General features: G+C 44.2%; 2 protein-coding genes across 3 annotated transcripts; both read left to right on the forward strand.

Annotated features, from left to right (window-relative positions):
- Positions 1-6,279: 6,279 nt before the first annotated feature.
- Positions 6,280-11,533, forward strand: LOC124698120 (U2 small nuclear ribonucleoprotein B''-like). Of its 2 annotated transcripts, none has more exons than XM_047230641.1 (5): positions 6,280-6,407; positions 6,854-7,026; positions 7,745-7,838; positions 8,723-8,799; positions 11,094-11,533. In XM_047230641.1, the coding sequence occupies exons 1-5, from the start codon at positions 6,335-6,337 to the stop codon at positions 11,367-11,369; spliced, it is 693 nt and encodes a 230-aa protein (XP_047086597.1). In that variant the 5' UTR covers positions 6,280-6,334; the 3' UTR covers positions 11,370-11,533. The 2 variants fall into 2 exon arrangements, with proteins under 2 accessions (XP_047086597.1, XP_047086598.1); XM_047230642.1 differs by having other exon boundaries at positions 8,726-8,799.
- Positions 11,534-14,951: 3,418 nt separating this feature from the next.
- Positions 14,952-19,585, forward strand: LOC124698121 (protein SCAR2-like). Its single transcript, XM_047230643.1, has 7 exons — positions 14,952-15,027; positions 15,135-15,264; positions 15,516-15,583; positions 15,676-18,718; positions 18,810-18,893; positions 18,969-19,076; positions 19,187-19,585. Exons 1-7 carry the CDS (start codon positions 14,975-14,977, stop codon positions 19,226-19,228), a joined length of 3,528 nt encoding a protein of 1,175 aa, XP_047086599.1. The 5' UTR covers positions 14,952-14,974; the 3' UTR covers positions 19,229-19,585.
- The last annotated feature ends 279 nt before the right edge of the window (positions 19,586-19,864 follow it).

Raw genomic sequence — 19,864 nt, forward strand, 5'->3', positions numbered from 1 at the left:
TATATTTGATCTTGTTCTCTGCATTTTCACATTGCAGAGCTTTTTTTTTTTGGATCTCTCCTGATTTCATCATGCATGAAATCATTCTCTTCACATTACATGCCTAGGACTTTTGATCTTTGAAAAAAGGAAAACAAAGACATAGGAGCAGCTGCCATTGAACGACCTGCTAGCATAGATCCGAGGATCGGTCCAACTCCAGGCACCCGAGCAAGCCAGCTACTCTATCGGGTTTGGAAGTCATGGACGGACGAAGGATGCCTGCAAGTATCTCATTAGACTTTTTTTGTGCTAGTCTGGAATCCAGCTGGTGGGTGGCTTCAGCTGTAAGTTTGGATTTGCCTTTTTGTGGTGTGTGGGAGAGGTTGACCGCCAACTGAGAGGGAGGGTCAGAGGTCGTAATCCTCTCCTTGCATGGCTCCCGCGCGCGCTCTAGAAGGCGTTTTGACCCGACCGTGTGTGATACGTACGTAGGCCAGTTGACCCCGACCAGTCCACCGGTGAGCAACCGTGCGTGCAAAGCTGCGGGCAAGCGCACTCGTGCGGTCACACTAGCGCCATCCTAGAGATTTTGTGAGCGACACTTTCCACTTTTAAGACCCGCACGTACGCTTTAATTTGCTTTGACTCAGCCCAAAAGCCCTTGAAAATTCATCTAAAAAAGCTTGTGAAAACTAAGGATTTATTTATATGAATATAGTGTATATAACGGCAAACAATGAGAAGTATAACTAGTTTATCCTGATAAGAAAATGGACTCTCATATCACGCTCCAATTCGAGAGCGATGGTGCGACGTGATCTGGGCGGCCTGTTTAGGTCTGGATGTCGGGCCCCACACATAATCCACCCTGGCAAATTAGGTATGCGTACCGCAAGAACATCGCGTGGCATAGGAGTAAAAAAGAAGATATTCTTAGCTCTCTTAGCATAACTATGGCCAGGCTATCAAATAGAGAGTCAAAGGTGAATTACGACTCAGAGCGAGCTCCCCTTACAATGATGTGGTGGTGAATCTCTCATCGTCTTCAATGTTTTTGAACCTCGCGAGAAGGTTTCCCATCACACTTCTCACCAAATACTGTAGGCAAGTTTTCCACTTCAAAAATTACGTTAAATGAAAGCTTGGATTGTAGCACATTGAGCGAGCGAGTTGCCAACTACTGATTTTTTTTATGGAGGCGGATGATAACTGCGAGACTAGACCTCTCACCACGTGGAAGGTCTTGGATGCGTTCGCTCCAAAGATCGTCCCCTCCATATTGGAGTCCTTTTCTTTCTTAACATCCACACATGGCCAAATTTTTTATAGGCTGCATCGGTAAATTAATTCACAAAAAATAAAAGGTTGGCATGCTTTCCAAATTAACTTTCCACTGACTTTCAAGGTGCTTGACAAACACTGGTCTCCGCCACCTGAAGTTCGGTTTTCTTTAATGTAGATGCAACATTGTTCAAAGCTTCGTCTCGGATGGGGTTAGGCATCGTGATCAGGGACCACATCGGCAATTACTTGCATTCAGACATTTGACGAGGTTACGGCGACAGATAACGCTGAAGCACTCGTTGTTCGGAGTGCATTGACCCCTGCTCTTGATGAAGGTATGAACAGTGTTATCCTCGCCCCAGACTGCCTCTCTGTGGTCCAGCGCATCAATTCCACGTCTCGAGACCGATCATTGGTGGCAGTCATCGTGGAAGATATCAAAGCCCTGGCCACTTCAACATCTTCGGTGTCCATTCGTCATATTAGTGGTAGGCTTAATAGTTCAACACATGTTTTAGCTCGTAGAGTTGAACTCTTTGGTACTCTTTTCTGTCGTAATTCTGTCCCCAAATGCGTTTGGCCTGAACTCCGTGTTATTGATGTTTAATCAATAAAGTGTTGAACTATAGAAAAAAAAACCGCTATTGTTTTGACAAAGAAGATATTCCTGCCGAAAAGGAGTTAGTCACATACTCACATCAGGGTTTTGGGTTTGGTACGATTGATTGGAGTAATTAATTAGGTTAGGGTGGACAAGTCCGCGTTCTATTATGTCAGTGAGATGTTTCGTGCAGGGCCACTGTGAACCTAACACTCCGATTCTGAACCTAACATGGAGCAGAAACTCACATATATACTCAAAATAACATGAAATAATGGAAGAGTACGTACGTAGAGTCAAATATACAAATCGCCGCATTATCCTGGCCATAAACTGCTTGCCACTGGACCAACTTGCCGAGTCGCAAGGGTGTCGTTTTGCCTGCAATTGGAAGTAGACAAGCCCAAGATCATGGGCGGCAAAATGGCTCCGACAGCTAAACGCAGCAAGTTAAACAGCAACTTTTCTGTCAGATTGCTAAGCACAGCAACTTGGGCACCGAAATGGTGCGATGGAAAGGGGATCCGCACGAGCGCCACCACCTGGAAATCCCGATAATAATGTAGGCTTTGGCTCCCAGAAACGATGAGGTTTACACGGCAGCTTGATGCGATGATCTGTGTTGTATACGTGTGACAGACAGCCAACCTAGCTCCGATCAGGAGGGGATTAGTTTATTTCGCGATTCCGGCCGGCGGAAAGTGACGATCCAGCAGCTCTCGATCGCACGGATCCGCGATGGAAGGAACAGCTTCCGGGAAGACGACGACGACGACGGATCGCCGGTGCCAAGTGCCATTTTCCAGCTCCAGGGTGAGTACAGCGTCAGATGATGGAGAGAGTTTAGCTGGAAATCGACAGTAGTTAATCAGCACGAAAGCCCTGCAGGCTGCAGGCATTATTCTGCATGCACGTTCACGCTGCCATTTCTATACAGCTGTTTGCTAGCGACTGTTGGGAATTTAGCTGCCCTTTTCCTTCCAAGAGAAAAGTGTTGCGGTCAGCAAGATTTTTCTTTTGAAACTGCGGATTAGCAAGAATATTGACAAAGTAATACAACTTGATTAGTTCTTCTCACGTTTTGGAGGCTCATTTGATGGACAGGAGATTGCTTAGGGTAGTGAGGTTTACCTGGTCTTTGCAAGAACCAGTGAACCACTAACTTCCCCATTTAGAATTTTTCAAAAGTTAGAGGAACTAAAAACAATCCTGGGTAGGTGTCAATAAAAAAGAAGAATCCTCAGTCCTCGTTAAAAAATGAAAAGAATCCAAGATAAAAATTTATAATGGAACAAGTAAAGCACTGTTCTAGAAAACTTCTTCAAAACTTATTTTAACGTGTGCAAAGGAATATGTCTAGGCAAAGGATTACGGGGAGTGCTATGTGCCGACCTGGTCGGCACGTACCACGCGCCCGCACACTCCCCAAGGCAGATGTTCGGGCGGGCCCAGTCGTTCTTCTAACCTTTTTTATTGTTTTTTCTTTTTACGTTTTGCAAAAGCAGAAATATTTTTATCATCAGAAAGTTTATTTATTTTTGTTTTTTTTTCAATCTGAAATATTCAAAAAATCGATTTTTGTTCTAAATATTTTAAAATTTGAACTTTTTTCAATTTTCCATTTTTCGAAATTTGAACAATTTTTGAATATGAACATATTTTAAATTTGAATTTTTTTAAAATATGAACATTTTTCGAATACGAATAATTTTTACATTTGAACAATTTTCAAATTTGAACAATTTGAGAATTTGAACCTTTTAGAATTTGAACATAAAAGAAAAATAAGCAAAAAAGAAAAACATAAGAAAAAACAAAAAACAAAAGCAAAAAATGAAAAATGAAAAAGGAAAACAAAACGAAAACGGGAAAAACCCAATACCCGACTAGGGTGTGCGGTGCCTGGTAGGCACCGACCTGGTCGGTGTATAGGATTGGCCAAGGATTGCAGGGCGACCAGTCCTATACACGGCACCACACACCCTGGTCGGGTATTTGGCTTGAACCATTTTCTCTTTTTTCCCTTTTTTTTTTGCTTTTGTTTTTGTTTTTCGTTTCTTTTTTTGTTTGTTTTTCTGTTTTGTGTTTTCTTTGTTCTTTTTTGTTTATTTTTCTTTTTTCCTTTTCATTCAAATTTGAAAAGTTCAAATCCGAAAAATGTTCAAATTCAGAAATTGTTGAAATTCAAACAATGTTCATACTCAATGAATGTTCCAATTTTTAAAAAATTTCAAATCCAAAATATATTCAAATTCGAAAAATATTCAAATTCAAAAAATGTTCAAATTTTCAAAATGTTCAAATTCTAAAAATATTGAAATTTTAAAAATCGGATTTTGAAAAGAACAGTTTTCCGTAAGAAATTTAGATTAAGTTTTTTTGAAATTTTTAAAAACAAGAAAATGAACCGAAACTGCAGGAAAAAACAAAGAAAGAAAAAAATAAAAAAAAATAGAGACAGAGAATATACCTGCTCGCAGAATGGAGTAACCAGACTACCATTCGTGCCCAATATAAAAAAAAAATTTAATGCCAATAAGGTACTTCGATTGACGGCCCATGGCCCACATTTGAGCAACTGTATATTTGCAAAAGACAATTAGCCACTGTATGACCGCAAAATCTATACACCGACCAGGTCGGTGGCCATGGTTGGGTATGGGCCAGGCCCATTTGGGTCTGTTTAGAGCATCTCGAGTCGCGTCCCCCAAACCGTCCCCCAAACCGCGCCGGATTGAGCGTTTGGGGGACGTGTTTCGTTCGTGCCGCGTTTGGGGGACGTCGCTCCCCAGTCGCGTCCCCCAAACAAAATTTCGCAAATTTTAAACTTAACTAGATTCGATTAGATTCGTCCAAACTTACATAGATTCGAACGAAATTTGACTAACTTTTAAAACTAAACCTAATCTAGAACCACTTGCGGCGGTCGGAGGCGTCGTAGTACTGCTGGAAGTTGTACATCTCGTCGGTGACGACCTCCTGCTTGACGCGCTCGTCGACGGGCTCGTCCTTCACCAAGCCGCTTGGTCCCGCCTCGCCGTCGTCGGTAAGGTCCACCGCCGGCTTGCCGAGTCGCAGATGGACATGGCGATCGCCGCGTCCAGGTCGCCCTCCGAGCGTCCTTGTCGTCCATGGACGCCAAGAACGCCGCCCGCAGCCCCCGGGCAGTCCTCGGGGTCGTCGCCGGCGGCGATGAGCCGCGCTGCCGCTCGTACTCCGCCGGCCAGCCGCCGCTGCGACGCTTCCTCCGGCTCCTCCTTCACCCTCCGGCTCGGGATGAGGAGGGCGCCGCCGCGCCTCCCTTGCTGCTGCCCGCTGCCGCTACCGCCACGCCTCGTGTTGACGGGCGTCGCCGGCTCCTCCTTGACCTCCCGTTTGGGGACGGTGTAGGGCGCCAACCGGTACGACGAGGACGGCGTCGATCGCGCCGGTCCCGAGGAAGAGTGCGAGGAGGACGAGTACGTCGTCCTCCTCGGCTGCCATTGAGGAGACGGCGGCGGCGACGACGGCATCTCCAGCCTTGGAGCGCCGTTGCGGAGGCCGCGGATGACGTTCTCGAGGGTGCGCCGGAACGCCCTGCAGCAGGCGCGGCCTTCCCTGTTCCGGCTGTTGGGGCCGCCGACGAGGTTGTCGGTGCTGTGCATCTCGACGTCGTACTTCGCCTGGAAAAATTGTTCATGCCTAGAATCCGTTTGTTCAACTTTTTGTTCTAGGAGGGAAACTATTGATGATAGAATCCGTTCATTGTTTATTTTTTTTGTTCAATGAGGAAAAATTGTTCATGCCTAGAATCGAACATTCACATGGAAAAAGAATCAACATTTAGATCTCCTAGTGTTAAACGGTATTACAATGTAGTAGTCAGAACAATTTTTGTACACCATGATCACATTTTGACAAATTACGTCCTTTGTTAATCTCTACTGCAATTTCGAATTAGAATTTTTTTAACCAAGTACGAATTGTTTGCTTTGGTCAGTAGAAATACTGCAATTGTCGTTGTTATTTTTTGTTCACTACCTGTACATGCCGAAATGAAACAGTATGGAGGAAGAAAAGTTACGGAAAACTTCCAAGCCGGTACTGTACCAGCGATTCGAATCATTCGAACCGGTACGGAACCCACGCAAGCCACAAAACATACGCTAATACCAAAAATGGGCCAAGCCCACCAACAGCCAGGGGTGTGCGGTAGCTCGTGAGCCACCGACCAGATGGGTGTGAAGCACCCCCCGTAGCGAGCAGCCCCCCTGTATGACGGCTGAGCCAATAAAATCCATAAAGCCCATCTACCCTCTTGTACCGACTTCGAGGCCCGATCCAGATGCGATAAGCGGAAGAGCGAGCCGAGAAATCAGAAACCCAAACATCGCGCACCGCGGTTAGGTGTTTCCCGGCCCGAAAACAGCAGCAAAGGTCTCGCGCTCGCATCCCCTCTCCTCCTCCTCGTCTCCGGCGGCGGTGGCCATGCTGTCCGGCGACGTTCCCCCGAACCAGACCATATACATCAGGAACCTCGAGGAGAAGATCAAGAAAGAAGGTACGGCTTCTTTGACCTGCCTGCTTAGCGCGCCCGCCCGCTGGTTAAATCCTTCCCAAAACCCTAGACTCCCGATCCGGCCTGTTGCTAGTTTCCGCTTCGCTGCTGGGTCCGGCGAACTCTCCGACGCCCTCTCCGTCGGAGCTGCCTGAACTGTTAGATTTTTGCTTTGTTTCACGCTTTTGCTGAAAGTCGTGTTAGGTTCTGAGCGCGCCCCAAATCTTGGGAAACTCGCTCTCCCTGCAAAACTGTTTGTCACAACTTCGAAGGGAGACTCGATTGTATCCGCAAAAAATGTAGCAGTTCCAACCGAGCACGCGGTCCTATTCGTCCAAATATAATGTGCATAAACCATACTTCCATGTTGCTAGGTTGTAGTATACAGTAGCGACACCATTTCTGTCGTTTCATCATGGTGTAATAATGTGTGTTGATTGTTCTTGCAGAGTTGAAGAGGTCACTCTATGCCTTGTGCTCGCAGTATGGGAAGATACTGGATATCGTGGCCTTAAAGACTCCCAAGCTGAGGGGGCAAGCGTGGGTGGCATTCAGCGAAATCACATCTGCGACCAATGCTTTCCGCGGCCTGCGGGATTTTGATTTTTACGGCAAAAGCATGGTGAATCATCTTTCGCTCTAGCTGATTGTTTCCAGCTGTCTTGTTTTCACCTTTTATTCTCCATGTTTTCGTCTGTACATATAAGAAGCATGGTGGGTATGTTCTGTCTGAGATAAGCAACATATTTCTGATTCTTAAGGGGACAGTTAAGTGTTCCTCTAGTGCCTAGATTTGCATTAGCACAACATTTGTGTTCCGTTTGCAATCTGCAGAGGCTTACCCTTGTTGTCCTACACTCGTTGTTTGCCTAACTGGCACACTTAGGGTGAGATTTAGGTTGCCGCAAGAAGTATGTCACTTGACTAAGGTTAGCTATAGCAGAATTAGACAGCATTAATGAACCAGACATGCTTTTAAAAGAGACAGCCTAGCAGCCTTTGACTTTTACAATGTTTTTGAGTAAAATATTTAGTTTGCTGGAATAATGTGGATTTGAATATAGACGTATGTTCTTTGTGTTGTTGTGCTAACACACTTGTTGCTTAGATTATACTGTGAACATATTCTCTTTGAGAATGTCCAGATGCTGAAACACATGATCTCTAGTCTGTTACTCCCTTTTGAATCTATTGTTTATTGGTTAACTGCCTAATTGCAAATGTGCCTTTTCTCTTAGCTAGTCAGTGCATCACTACACAAATAAGAAATGTCAGTGTTAAAAGTGCTGCCCTGTCACATACCTAGACTGAGTCCAACTTCTTTCCCTTCCCTTGCACAGGTAGTACAATATGCAAAAACAAAATCTGATGTTTTTGCAAAAGCCGATGGTTCTTATGCCCCTAAAGAGAAAAGGAAGAAGCAAGAGGAGAAAGGTAATTACAATTGCATATCTTATATTTGGGTCTATGGTCCTTAGGGATATGCTGGGTTAGTACAGGAGTGGAGCGAAAATGATAAGAAATTGTAATACCAGCGTGCACACTAGCACGCTTTTCTGTTTCCAATATCAGTGACTGCACTGTTTGAGTATTCAACTACTAAATAGGTGCTATGGAGATTATACTGATTTTTTTTCTCACCCTGAGATTAGACTGAATTTTATTTAGCCCTCTTTCCTTAGAACCCAGAGTTATTAAAATTGTTGCAAATAGCCCCTTCTGCCCTTGTCCTGGGTGACTTTTGCTGCATGGCATGCTACTAATGAATTGACTGAATATGACTTCAGCAACTCCACTTATTTATCGGTTCCTAGGTACAAAAAAGTCATCTCCAATTTGCCAAGGTAGGAAAATAAGACAAAATAACCTTCCACCTCACCACCCTCTCCTCCCCCCAAATCTCGATGTGGTCAATCTTTTTGGTGAATCAACCACAATGCAGGCTGCTGCTTCCGCCCACCATTCCCTCCATCCTAAATTAATTGTTTCAACTATGTCTAGAGTGTATCTAGACACGTTTTAGTGCTAGATACATGCATATATATCTAGACAAAACCGAGTCAAATAATTTGGGACAGGGAATATTAAATTATTAATCTCTGATATAAAACATTTACTGCTGACATTCATGCTATGTAAGCACAGTTGTATCTGTCAGGCGATGCCACCTTAGTCAAAAGCACCGATGTAAAATTATAATGAGATTACTTGGGTAGTTTAATGGGCATAATATGAGCTTTTTCAGCAAGTTACTGTTTGGAGTGGTAAACGATTGTGTATTTGTATATTTTCCATTTACCTCTTATTCCTTTTTTTAGCAGCTGAGAAAAAACGACGAACTGAAGATGCGCAACAACCTGGTCCTAACGCTCCTGTTGCACCAAGCAATGGAACTGTAAGTTCTCGTTTTGAAAACCACACTTTTTTCTTATTATTTAACCAATGTTTGTTGTATTGTCTGTGCAACAATAGGCATTATATGGCAAAATTTTACATATTGTGCCTTGTGAATTGTAGTGATGCATTTGTCTATGTAGTATTTTGTACTTGCCACGAAAAATCCTGTCTTCATGCCAATCTTTTTTTTATGTAAAAAATATGTTTCTGTTGTCACTCTTGTCCTTTTTTCTATTATTTTCACTTGTAGCATCTGAATGATCTAGTCACTTGAACTACCATTACGCTGACGGTGTATTCTAAAATTTGCATGTAAGCAAAATTAAACTACACCCAAAACATTTCCAATTAGGTTGTGTTTGGTTGCACAGAATTAGGCCTAGAATTAGGGAATTGGAATTTGGGCCATTAATTTAGGCGTTTGGGTGTGTCTGGAATTAAGGACTAGAAAGTAGAAACTGGAGGCAATTCCACACCATACCCGCAAGGACTAGTTTTCTACAGCCCCGTGGGAGCTCTGTATTAGCCTGGAATTTGTGTGGCGAGCAAACCTGGATCGGTACGAGGCCAGGCCGAGGCTTCGTCTTCCCGAAACACGCCTGAGGTCCTCCTCGCAGCCATCAATCTGCCTCCCGAGCTCCTGCGAGTCGCCGTCGGCGCGCCTTGCCCTCCGCCCTCTCTTCCTACTCCGGCATCCCCGCCCCGCCCTTCTCTCGATGAGCAGCAACGCCGTCATCCCCGACGTTGCTCTGCCCTAACCCTTGCTCGAGCAGGGGGCTGGGAATCGGCGCGGGATGCAGTGGTGGTGGTCCTTGCCCCGCTGGCCTCTCCCCTCGCACTCACCCCGCCGGCCTGATCCCAACAATTACCCAGATGGCCTCACCTGTTTTAGCCGGCAATGTCTATTTCTCTGTTTTTGTACTTCTCTGTACAGTACATGCATGGCTGGTGTATTTTTTTTTTCAGCAATTAATAAGGCTAAGTCCAAGGCTAATGTTTGTTGCCGTGAATTTTCTTGTGATATACATATATGCTTTTGAAATACACAAGTTTATATTGTCTAAACTCAACAAAACATCAAATTCCATGATTTGTACATCCAAACATGAATTGGAACTGAGGTAGACCCTTTGATTTCAACAACAAATTTTAAGCGCACCCAAACAACAGAATTTGAATTGTAGTCAATTCATTTCCATCTTGGATTTGGAATTTCCAGTCCAGTCCAATTCAATTCCATATCTAATTCACTGCATCCAAACATAGCATTAGATAGCTCTTCAGACTTCATTCTTATTATTGCTAACTTCTTTAAGTTCTGGCCTCACCAAAATGTTTCATTGAAAATATATGGCCCTAACAGTTCGTAGTTGTTGAGCTGCAAGTTGGTCTGTTGGTCCTTTTATTTTATTCTGTTCTGTTTCACTAGGCCCTGCTTGAAAGCAGCTATACACTGTTCTTCAGCATAGAATTTTCTTGAATACTGTACTTTGCTTGTTTGTAATTGTCAATTTTCACAGGTTATTTTGGGCTTCTTGCCTCCATTTTCTTTCCTTTTCAAAGTGTAACAATACCCATTAAAACGACACTAGTATATACATTCCATTGAATATGGCGGTTTTCTTCGGTAATTATTTTTCATGGTCTTACTCTCTGGACTTGGTTCCTCATCAGGATCCAACACATGTGCAGGTCGTTTGTTCTGTCCAGCACTGTCGAAATGGCTTGTTGAAAGATTTAACACGTCTATGGGGCTTTACGAATTATATATTTACATACCTAAATGTTACATCAACATTTACTCTTAATTCAGCTGGTCGGTCTAGTTGAGTCATGGATGATGAAGAAACTATCGTTGTCTGTCCCATTAAATTGGAATATTGTCCAAGTGTCTGCGAGTTTGATCATACTCTTGTGATACCTTGTGTTCACAATATTTAATTAGGTATATTAGCTCACCAGTATCCTGAGAACTCTGCCTTTACTGATCTCCCTCACCTAACTCAAAAGATATCAAACTGTCTTAACTGTTCCTAGTCATGACAAGCCTCATACTGTCTTTCCATGACGTGGGTTAAATTGGGGAGTAGTTAGTACGATATCATATCTTCCTATTAACCTATTTCCTCAAGATGCAACATCACCTTCACGGATGATATATTGTAAACAAAATCAAGTACTAGTTAGTCTACTTACTATTTCCACATTATCATTTTATATGCTCAACTATTATGCAACTTTGAGTTACTTTTTGAACTAGTAATTTAGTTTGCTTTGCCTACCTTTGTGCAGGGTGATCAATCTTCTCGTTCTGCCAAGCCTCCCCAAGAGCCACCAAACAATATCCTCTTCATCCAGAACTGTCCTGACCAGACGTCGAGCATGATGCTGGAGGTCCTGTTCCAGCAGTACCCTGGTTTCCGGGAGGTTCGGATGATCGAGGCCAGGCCAGGCATTGCTTTTGTGGAGTTTGATGACGAGAACCAGTCCATGGTTGCGATGCAAGCACTCCAGGGGTTCAGGATGAGCCCAGAGAACCCAATTGCTATATCATACGCCAAAAAATGATGATGATTCATGGGATCCCCAAACTATCCGAAAAACCTGTAGCTGTAAGATTTTTCCCACCCTAAGCTTTGAAGCTGCTGTATTAGCGTTCTAACCCTGTATTTCCTGGAAGTCATCTTCACTTGTTGAAGAAGTTAAAGCCTTTGCTACCTGGTTTGGCTCTACGTCTTTTGTGCGGACCCTGTTATTGTTGTTGTCAAGTCTGGTATCGTGGCCTATGTAGGCTTCATGATCTGTTATCTATCTATACAGAGGTAGGAGGAAGTTAGATGACATGGTCACTCGCTTAAAAGCAAAGAGAAAATCATCATATTCCTCCTGCCTCTAATCTTTGGTCAGAGATGAACGCGGAGGTGTATATTCTGAAATAAATTATTGCCAAAATGACGAGTGTCACGTCAAGTAGTTGCCTGCATGATGCCATATTGTTGAACCAGTATTTTAGTGGTGGACGGTAGGTTTGGTGGCCTGTTTTTTGTTTAATGGGAGGCGTGCAGCCGGATTGTACCTCTACTATTTGGCAATTATGGGATTGTTGTTGCCTCCGTGGCCCTCAAATTAGGTGCGTATCTTCCCATTCTCACGTCCATGAGTAGCTTTGAAGTCGAAGAACGTGTATGTGTGCATGCCCTGGAATTTTGCTTTTCTAGTGGAGGTGGTCGGATAGGGGATGTTTTTGTTGCTGAACAAACGATTTCATCCTCAGTTTGTGCACGCTCGTGCGACCTATGCTGGTCCTACAACTATCTGGTTGGTGCGGGGCTGCAGATAGGCTGTAGTAGGGTTGGGCGCTTGTATGTAGGGCGGTGTAGCTGGGCACCGTTTTGTGCTGTCAAAATCGCACCGGAATCTTGTTGGGTACTGCGCTTGTGAGTGGTGTTTTTCGTCGTGTAACGAGGGACTGGAGAGATCATGTGACATTCCAAAGGCATCGAGTTGCTGGTTTTGGTTGTTCACCGTCCTGGATGTTTTGGATTTAGATGTCTTGATTGGTTCGTGCTGGATTTACTATGTGCAAGTACAGAGCTGTTCATGGAACCTTGGGATTTGGCTGTTAAACTGCCGCGGCAACCTTTGCAGACCGGGTGGAAAGTACATTAGAAACAAGGATGGCAATGGCTAGGATAGAGCAGTATCACAACCATATATACCCTTATAGTCGGTATAAAATTCTACCCATATCTGTAGCTGCGGGTATAAAATTTTAACCATAGTTGAGTATAGACAATTATAAAAATTTAGAAACCACAATCCCCCGCTCATAACTCACAAGTCAACAAAAATAGACGAGTCACAGATAATGGACGACAACTAAACATAGGTTCACAAAGAAAGATCTGCATGTCACTGCATAGGTCCATATGTTACTATAAATGAGTAAGGTTGGGTATATCCGCTGCTTACACGGCTATACTTGTGTCCTACCTACGACTTAACGGTAAGGTAAATTGCCATCCTTATCTTTTTTTTTGGAGCAACCGGCAGGAGCTCTGCCTTTTCATTAAGAAGAGGGAATTGCCATCCTTATCTAGAAACCATCTTTCGGTTTTACGTTCCTAGTCACGCACGGGGCAGTAAAGGTGCAGGGTCACAAGTCACAAGTTGTGCAATTGGAGTAGGAGTACAAAGCAACATTGACTCGCTGTTCATAAACAATCTCACACGCACTACGCCGGGAGTATAGGCGGGCCCCTCTCGTTGAGGAGAGAATAATTACCAGTAATCGCGCTCCCTCTCTTCCTCTCTCTCTCTCTGCTTATGTGAGCACGAGAACAAGACCGAGACAACCCCCGCGAAGAACACCGGCCAACGGCCACACCAAGCCTTCCAGACGTCTTCATTCCATTTAGCGGCACCAATCCGAAAGTGTAAAGGCAGCAGCGAGAATCTCCCTAGAGCTCTGCGCTTCCTGCCATAGCCACCCAATCGGAAGGTGCACCGCACCGCCAGACCAGAGAGAAAAGCTGCCATTGTTGCAGCTACAGGAGGAGCAATCAGGGGCAATGCCCCTGTCAAGGCGCACGGTCGCCAACGAGTACGCCCTCGGCGGCCCCGAGCTCTACAAGGGGGTCGACCAGCGCGACCCCGAGGCCGTCCTCGATGGCGTCGCCATGGCCGGCCTCGTCGGCGTCCTCCGCCAGCTCGGCGACCTCGCAGAGTACGTCCTCGGTCATCCCTCCATGCTTCTTCCTCCCCGCCCCTGTTAGCCCGGATTTTCAGTTTTCCCTTTCCTTCAAACATTTTCTTCGATTGTTGCGTCATCTTTTCTGTTGGGTTAGTTGTGCTGGATGGCGATATATAGAATTTAGATCACCTAATGCTTCTCGTATGAACAAATTCGGAGGTTTTCAGGTTCTTTCTTTCCTAGGCGATTGATTTGATGTACGTATTATAGCGTCTTTGACTTCCGGGTGGCTAAGCGTTGTTGGTGTTCTTGTCATTAGCTCGGCGACAACGGAGAGCACTTTCTTTTCCCTGGGAGTTGTGATCGAGCACTACGTTGTCATTGTACTATGACATCTATTTTTTTTAATCTTCTGTCGGCATTCATGCGATAGAGAAAAAATAATAATCTTTGATACTATTATTATCTGTAGCCTGAAGTTCCAAGCAAAGACAATACAATACTGCTCTGAAAATAAACAAAGTTTGACCCCTAGGAAGACCACCATGCTGCATTTCAGTCGAGTTTGTTGAGCTAATTCTCCCCTTCAGTTTTTCTTGAGATCGATGGGGACGATTGTTGGCATTTCTGTTCGTCATGAGCTTAAGGTTTCATTTTGTTTTTCTTGTTGCGGAGGGGGTCCAGCACAAGTGTACAATTCAGCTATAAACTCATGTTGGCTTTAATGTTTTCAGAGGTTCTTGAATTGCACTTAAGCCACATGTTAGGACATATACTAGTCCAATCTTAGTCTCCTTCTGCTAGCATTTAATTTAATTAATATTCTAGGTACTGCCTTTTATGAACTCCTAAACGGCTGTGTGCATCCTAGTTATGCAGAGGCTGGGTGTAATGCTTAAAACACTTTAAGTAATAACGCGCCCCTTATCGAAAAAGGTACTGCCTTTTCTTATGAGAAGAAATTCTGTAAGCACATCCATTCATTCGCGGCAAAGATTCTTTCAACGTACTAGTCGAATTGTACATCACAGTAAAGCAATGGCAAACTGTGAGAATCTAGTAGAACTGTAGAGAGGTGCACTCAAAGTTCAGAACTCAAGGTCTTGACCATGATGCCATCGTATCATTGTCTCTGTGCAGATTTGCTGCAGAGGTCTTCCACGGTTTGTATGATGAGGTGATGACCGCGTCCGCACGGGGCCACGGGCTCGTTCTCCGGGTGCAGCAGCTGGAGGCAGAGTTGCCACTCCTGGAGAAAGACATCTGCCAGAGAGATTACCTCTACGTTGCTTCTAACAGGGGTAGGTTCAGCACAGGGCACAAACTTCCTTGTCCTCTGTGCACCTGTATCTTTGGCTACTTGTAGTTTCTTTATTTTCTGCACTGAAAAAAAAACCGTTGCTCTGTAGGAGTTGATTGGCATGCCAACACGAGGGTGGACCATGGGGTTGTGACGACAGGCGACACGCCTCGCTTCATCATGAATTCCATCAAGCAATGCCATGGGCCTCCAAGATTGTTCATGCTTGACAAGTATGATTAGTTGCCCTGCCTTTTCTCAGTTTTTTGTTGAGTTGGAGATAGTGTAGTGATGTAGGTGTGTTTGAAATTGTGATCGTGTAATTTTGCTTGACTTTCAGGTATGATATCGGCGGCGAGGGAACATGCTTGAAGAGATACTCAGACCCAGCCTTCTTCAAGACGGATTCCGCATGTGCTAGGATGCTGCAGGAAGGAATTAGAACAGAAAGAAGACCAATTAGAACCATGGTAATGAATAAATTGTTCAACTCTAGTCCTGTGATCACACGTGGTTCATATATAGTTCTTTCAGTTGTAAATACGTGCATTTTCACCCTACTTAGGAATTCTGAAGGTTCTAGTGTAAGTCGGATAACAGTCTGGACTGAAATTTTCTTGTACAAATTCTGTTCATTTATTTATATCTTTTCTGTCCGTGCACTTTAATTCGACCCACTTCTGTAGAAAATGACTCTTACCTTATTTTATTCCCTTTGCAGGAAATCAGGCCTAACCTGCAGAATGCTGAGATTTTCAGACCTCCCGATGGAGCCAATGATGACTCCAAGTACGGACCTTCATGACCTAAAATATTGTGTTAAGTGTTAACTTATTATTATTATTTTTTCCTTCTACAAAACTGATCATTTCTTTGTGTAGATTCAAGTCCAATTTATCCAGCGAAGTTTTAGATGAGGCCCCGACAAGGCGGCAACGACTGAAGTACCGACAACTAAACGGGTCTCTGTTCCGAAGCTTCAGACCGCTGATGCAGGATCTTTATGAAAAGGCTTCACCAGAGGAGAAAACCTTCTCCATGGATCAATCAGAGACGCAGGTATCTTTCAGCGACTCGCCTGATACAAACGCTGAAGAGAGAGACATCATGGTGGACACCTCCAGCAGCATTGGAGAAGGAAAGGATAGCAACTTCACTACATTTCACAAGATCAGGACAAGTTCCGAAGAAACACCGTCAAGTTGTTCTGAAGACCGGTCAGCAGGAAGCAGCAAGGGGTACAACTCTGAAACTGACGTCTATGTAGATGCACTCACCACAATGGGATCTGAACTGGAGACAGACTCTGAGCACAAGGACCATGGACAACGCACCTTTACATCGGCATCGTCAGGCAAGATGCGGTCTGATGCTCACGGTGCTGCGGTCTCCAGGTCCAGTACCTTCATTAAGGAGGAGGACTCGCCGATGCCTTACTCTTCAGATGTTGGCTCAGAAGATGAAGATGTGGCTGATCACTATGACAAAGATGTCTCTGTCAACGTACCGCATGCCAAACCTGTTGCTGGTGAACATGAGAGGACTAGCTCGTTGGAGGAATTGTTTGAACAGGAAAAGCCGGTTTCTTGCGAGCACGAGAGGACACATTCCTTGGAGGAATTGCTCGCCGGGGATGTCCTTGTTTCAGAGCCTGACATAAGAGAATTAGCTACCGAGTTCAATGCTAATAGTATAATCGGTGATGCTACACCCGATGGTACAGTTGACACTACTAAAAAGGCCAAGGCGAACAACATTTCATCTATTACCTTCAAGAAAATGGCGAGCAAGAGGTGCGTCGAAGGCATGGAGCTGTTTGCTTCAAAAGTTGGCATTTTGCCCAGGAAAGTCTCCAAGAGGCATGATCCCTTCTCTGATTCCCTTCGGAACATGGCGAAGGAGCTACTTGAGCTGAAGTGTGATGGCACTCAAGATACCGATTTGTATGACTACGAAGCAAATAGTGAGGTATTCGATGTTAGGTGTCGAGAAATGCCTCACTCTCCTGTTGAAATTAAGGGTGGGAGTTTCAGGCAAAGCATTTCTTCTGATTCACATCAAGATGATGTTGGTTCAACAGAATTGCAGCCAGAAGAGTCTGACCTTGATGTTCCACCTACAGAGAGTCCTCAAGATTCAGTACCTGATGAAGATGTGTTTCAGCAAACCCATGTCCACTTGACAGGCATCACATCACCGAGTGCCCAGGAAAAAGAAGGATGTGCTGGTGCTGCTCTTGATGATGATTCATGCTTTGGCATGCTAGATCATGCACCGGAGCTTATTCAAGAGCAGACTGAGGATATACATGCCGAAGTTCTATCTGAAAATGCATCTAATATGAGTGAAGAGTTGAAAGAAGCCTGCATTTGCGAAGAGAATGTGAATGAGGAAGACGCCAAGGAATGCAGTGAATCCGATGAATATGCATCAGATGATGAAACAGAAGAGTATATAGGAGAGGATATGGTCCCCTCGCCGGTTTCATCCAAGCAGTCTGATGATCCTTTACAAGTAACTCCATTTACCCCCACAGACGCAGATGATGCCATAGCAAGTGAAGACGGAGGCGATGTGATAGTAAGTGAAGGCACAGACAACTACATCCCTGAAACAGAGCATATCACATTGCTGGAAACGATCACGGAAACTGAACTACCTCAAGATGTACCTGAGTCAGCAATCAGCAGTGAGGTTGCCGTGCCAGATAATGTACAGTGTTATCTACACCCAGAAACTAGTTTTGCACCGGACACTGTTCTCAGCTGCCGTGAAGTTGTAGGCCAAAATGAGAAACTGCAGTTATGCAGCTCATCCTCGATGACTGCGGGTCCAGACCTGACTATTAACACAGAGCAAATACATGAATTAAATCAGGAACCACCGAATGCATGCAACACTGAATATTTTGCAGATCGAATGGCTCCTGACTCGAGACATGTGCCGCTACCGAACATTTCAAGTTTTGATTGGATGCTTAGTGGTGCAATGCGGCAGTCATTAGATGTATTTCCTGCTCAAACATCTCACGGAATTCTACAAGAAAATCGTTCTTCTGAAGATACTGAACATGCACCTCCACTTCCACCTCTTCCGCCAATGCAGTGGCGAGCGACCAAGCTTCAGACAGGATCCACATCTTTATTTGCAAAACTTGGGAAACCACCGAGGCCTCCAGTGAAGCACAAGGAAAGTGATAGTAACTCTGCAGGTGTTGAAACACATGAAGAGCCTGGAAAGCTCAAGGAAAAAAGCCTGCATAACAGCTTTACTTCGCAGAAGGAAATGGCCCAGCCAGAAGTTTCTGATGAGATTCTGACAAACCCGTTTCTTGACAGGGATTCTCAAGAAGGTCATCTCCAAGAAGGATGCCAGGAGTCTGATGTGCGCTCTTTTAATCTATTTTCTGCTCCAGAAGTCAAGAGCGTGACAGATGTTGCTTCAGTTGAAGGCGACAGTCTGAACGCTTTGCAGCTACCTGAGCTTATAGTAATTCCAGAGGAGGCTTGGTCTGAACTTGCTGTAGATATAGAACCAATAATGCAACAGGAGAAAGCGCGAACCCAAGAGCTTAGGGATGGAGTTTCTGATTGCGATGGCATGCAAACTACTGTTTTGCCAATAGAAAAGACCAATGTGGAGCATGAAAGATCTGATCAAAAGAAGAAGGAACTACCAGCTGGAGATAGCAACACAATTGCTGATTCAGAAGAAAACAAACCAAATGTGCTTTCTTGTAAGGATGATATTCAGACCCCTGACTTGTCGGCACAGCAGGAAGATGGAGAACACGGTAGTTCAGATGATAAGGCCAGGGAGTTCTCTTCAGCATTAGAACAAGAACTAGCAAAGTTACCTTCTGACCCAGTGCCAGAACCACCTAAGTATCCTCTGCTTCAAGTTATTTCTCATGATAGAAGCATGGTATAACTACTTTCATGATTGGATTATTTATAAAATGCTTTAACGTCTTCACCTGACCATATTGACATTTTTTTTCTTTTCGTGATTTTAGCTAAGAAAGGCTCCAACTTTGGTCCAGCCTCCAAGAAAGCTTTCAGATGAGAAGAACACGATGTTGGAACAGATAAAGAACAAGGTAAGCCTTACAGATGCACCCAAACATTATCGTCGTTCAGCTACATATATAAATACAATCATGCTTTGTTTACAGTCCATCAACTTGAAGCCCGTTGTAGCAAAGAGACCGAATGTGATGGGCGGTCCGAGAACAAACTTACAAGTGGCTGCGATTCTGGAGAGGGCCAATGCGATTCGCCAGGTTGATCATCTCGAATTTATCCCGTGTACATCTTGCCACAAACTTCAGCTGATCATAGCATTATCGTACGCAGCAGCACGATGTTGATATGTTCTTTCTTGTGAAAGCAGGCTGTTGCTGATGACGATGACGAGGATAGCTGGAGCGAATAGCTGATTCCTCAGAGAAATTTGTGAACGCTTGATGTTTTACAGGTTATGCGCGGATCCAGGTCTTGTGGTAATGTTCTTGCATGGAGAAAATGATGGAATAGTCAACTGTACTTCCTTTCTCTCCTCGAGAACATCATGCCAAGACAGTTGATCTGTGGCAGTGAAGTTTTTTGCCAGGTACATAGGAGAAGCAACGCTGCAGAGATTCTATCATTCTCCCTTTTGGCCTTTTGGAGGCACATCACATGTTTATTAATTGCTATCTTTTGATGTACATCCTGAAGGTCTGTGTACTCCTCATAGTCATAGAGACTAGTGTGATTGTTTGTTACTTGATGAGATGTATATAGAAACTCGTGCTGCATAACCACATAATTTGTAAATCTTAATATTATCTCTGGTCAAAACGACATTTTGAAACAATTGCCACATGTAAATCTTGATCTTGGGAGGAAGTTTGGCAGACCAAATCCTCCACTTATAAATTTATAATTAGTACCGGCCAAGTCCTTTTGAAGCCACTTACATTACAATTTTGGTAGAAAATTTTGCATTCTTGTTCAAAGCCCAGCAAACCACATATGAGCTATTGATCAAGGACAGAGCATGAATCTTAAACAAAATCTCATTCCACTA

Source organism: Lolium rigidum, chromosome 3 (assembly GCF_022539505.1).
Source record: "Lolium rigidum isolate FL_2022 chromosome 3, APGP_CSIRO_Lrig_0.1, whole genome shotgun sequence".
Lineage (NCBI taxonomy): Eukaryota > Viridiplantae > Streptophyta > Magnoliopsida > Poales > Poaceae > Lolium > Lolium rigidum.

Excerpts from the sequence above, each read along its gene's own strand:
- LOC124698120 (XM_047230641.1), top strand. The coding sequence starts at position 6,335 with ATGCTGTCCGGCGACGTTCCCCCGAACCAGACCATATACATCAGGAAC. Across the intron at positions 7,027-7,744 it reads ATTTTTACGGCAAAAGCATG|GTAGTACAATATGCAAAAAC; the intron begins GTGAATCATCTT and ends TCCCTTGCACAG. Across the intron at positions 7,839-8,722 it reads GAAGAAGCAAGAGGAGAAAG|CAGCTGAGAAAAAACGACGA; the intron begins GTAATTACAATT and ends TCCTTTTTTTAG.
- LOC124698121 (XM_047230643.1), top strand. The coding sequence starts at position 14,975 with ATGAATTCCATCAAGCAATGCCATGGGCCTCCAAGATTGTTCATGCTT. Across the intron at positions 15,028-15,134 it reads AGATTGTTCATGCTTGACAA|GTATGATATCGGCGGCGAGG; the intron begins GTATGATTAGTT and ends CTTGACTTTCAG. Across the intron at positions 15,584-15,675 it reads GGAGCCAATGATGACTCCAA|ATTCAAGTCCAATTTATCCA; the intron begins GTACGGACCTTC and ends TTCTTTGTGTAG.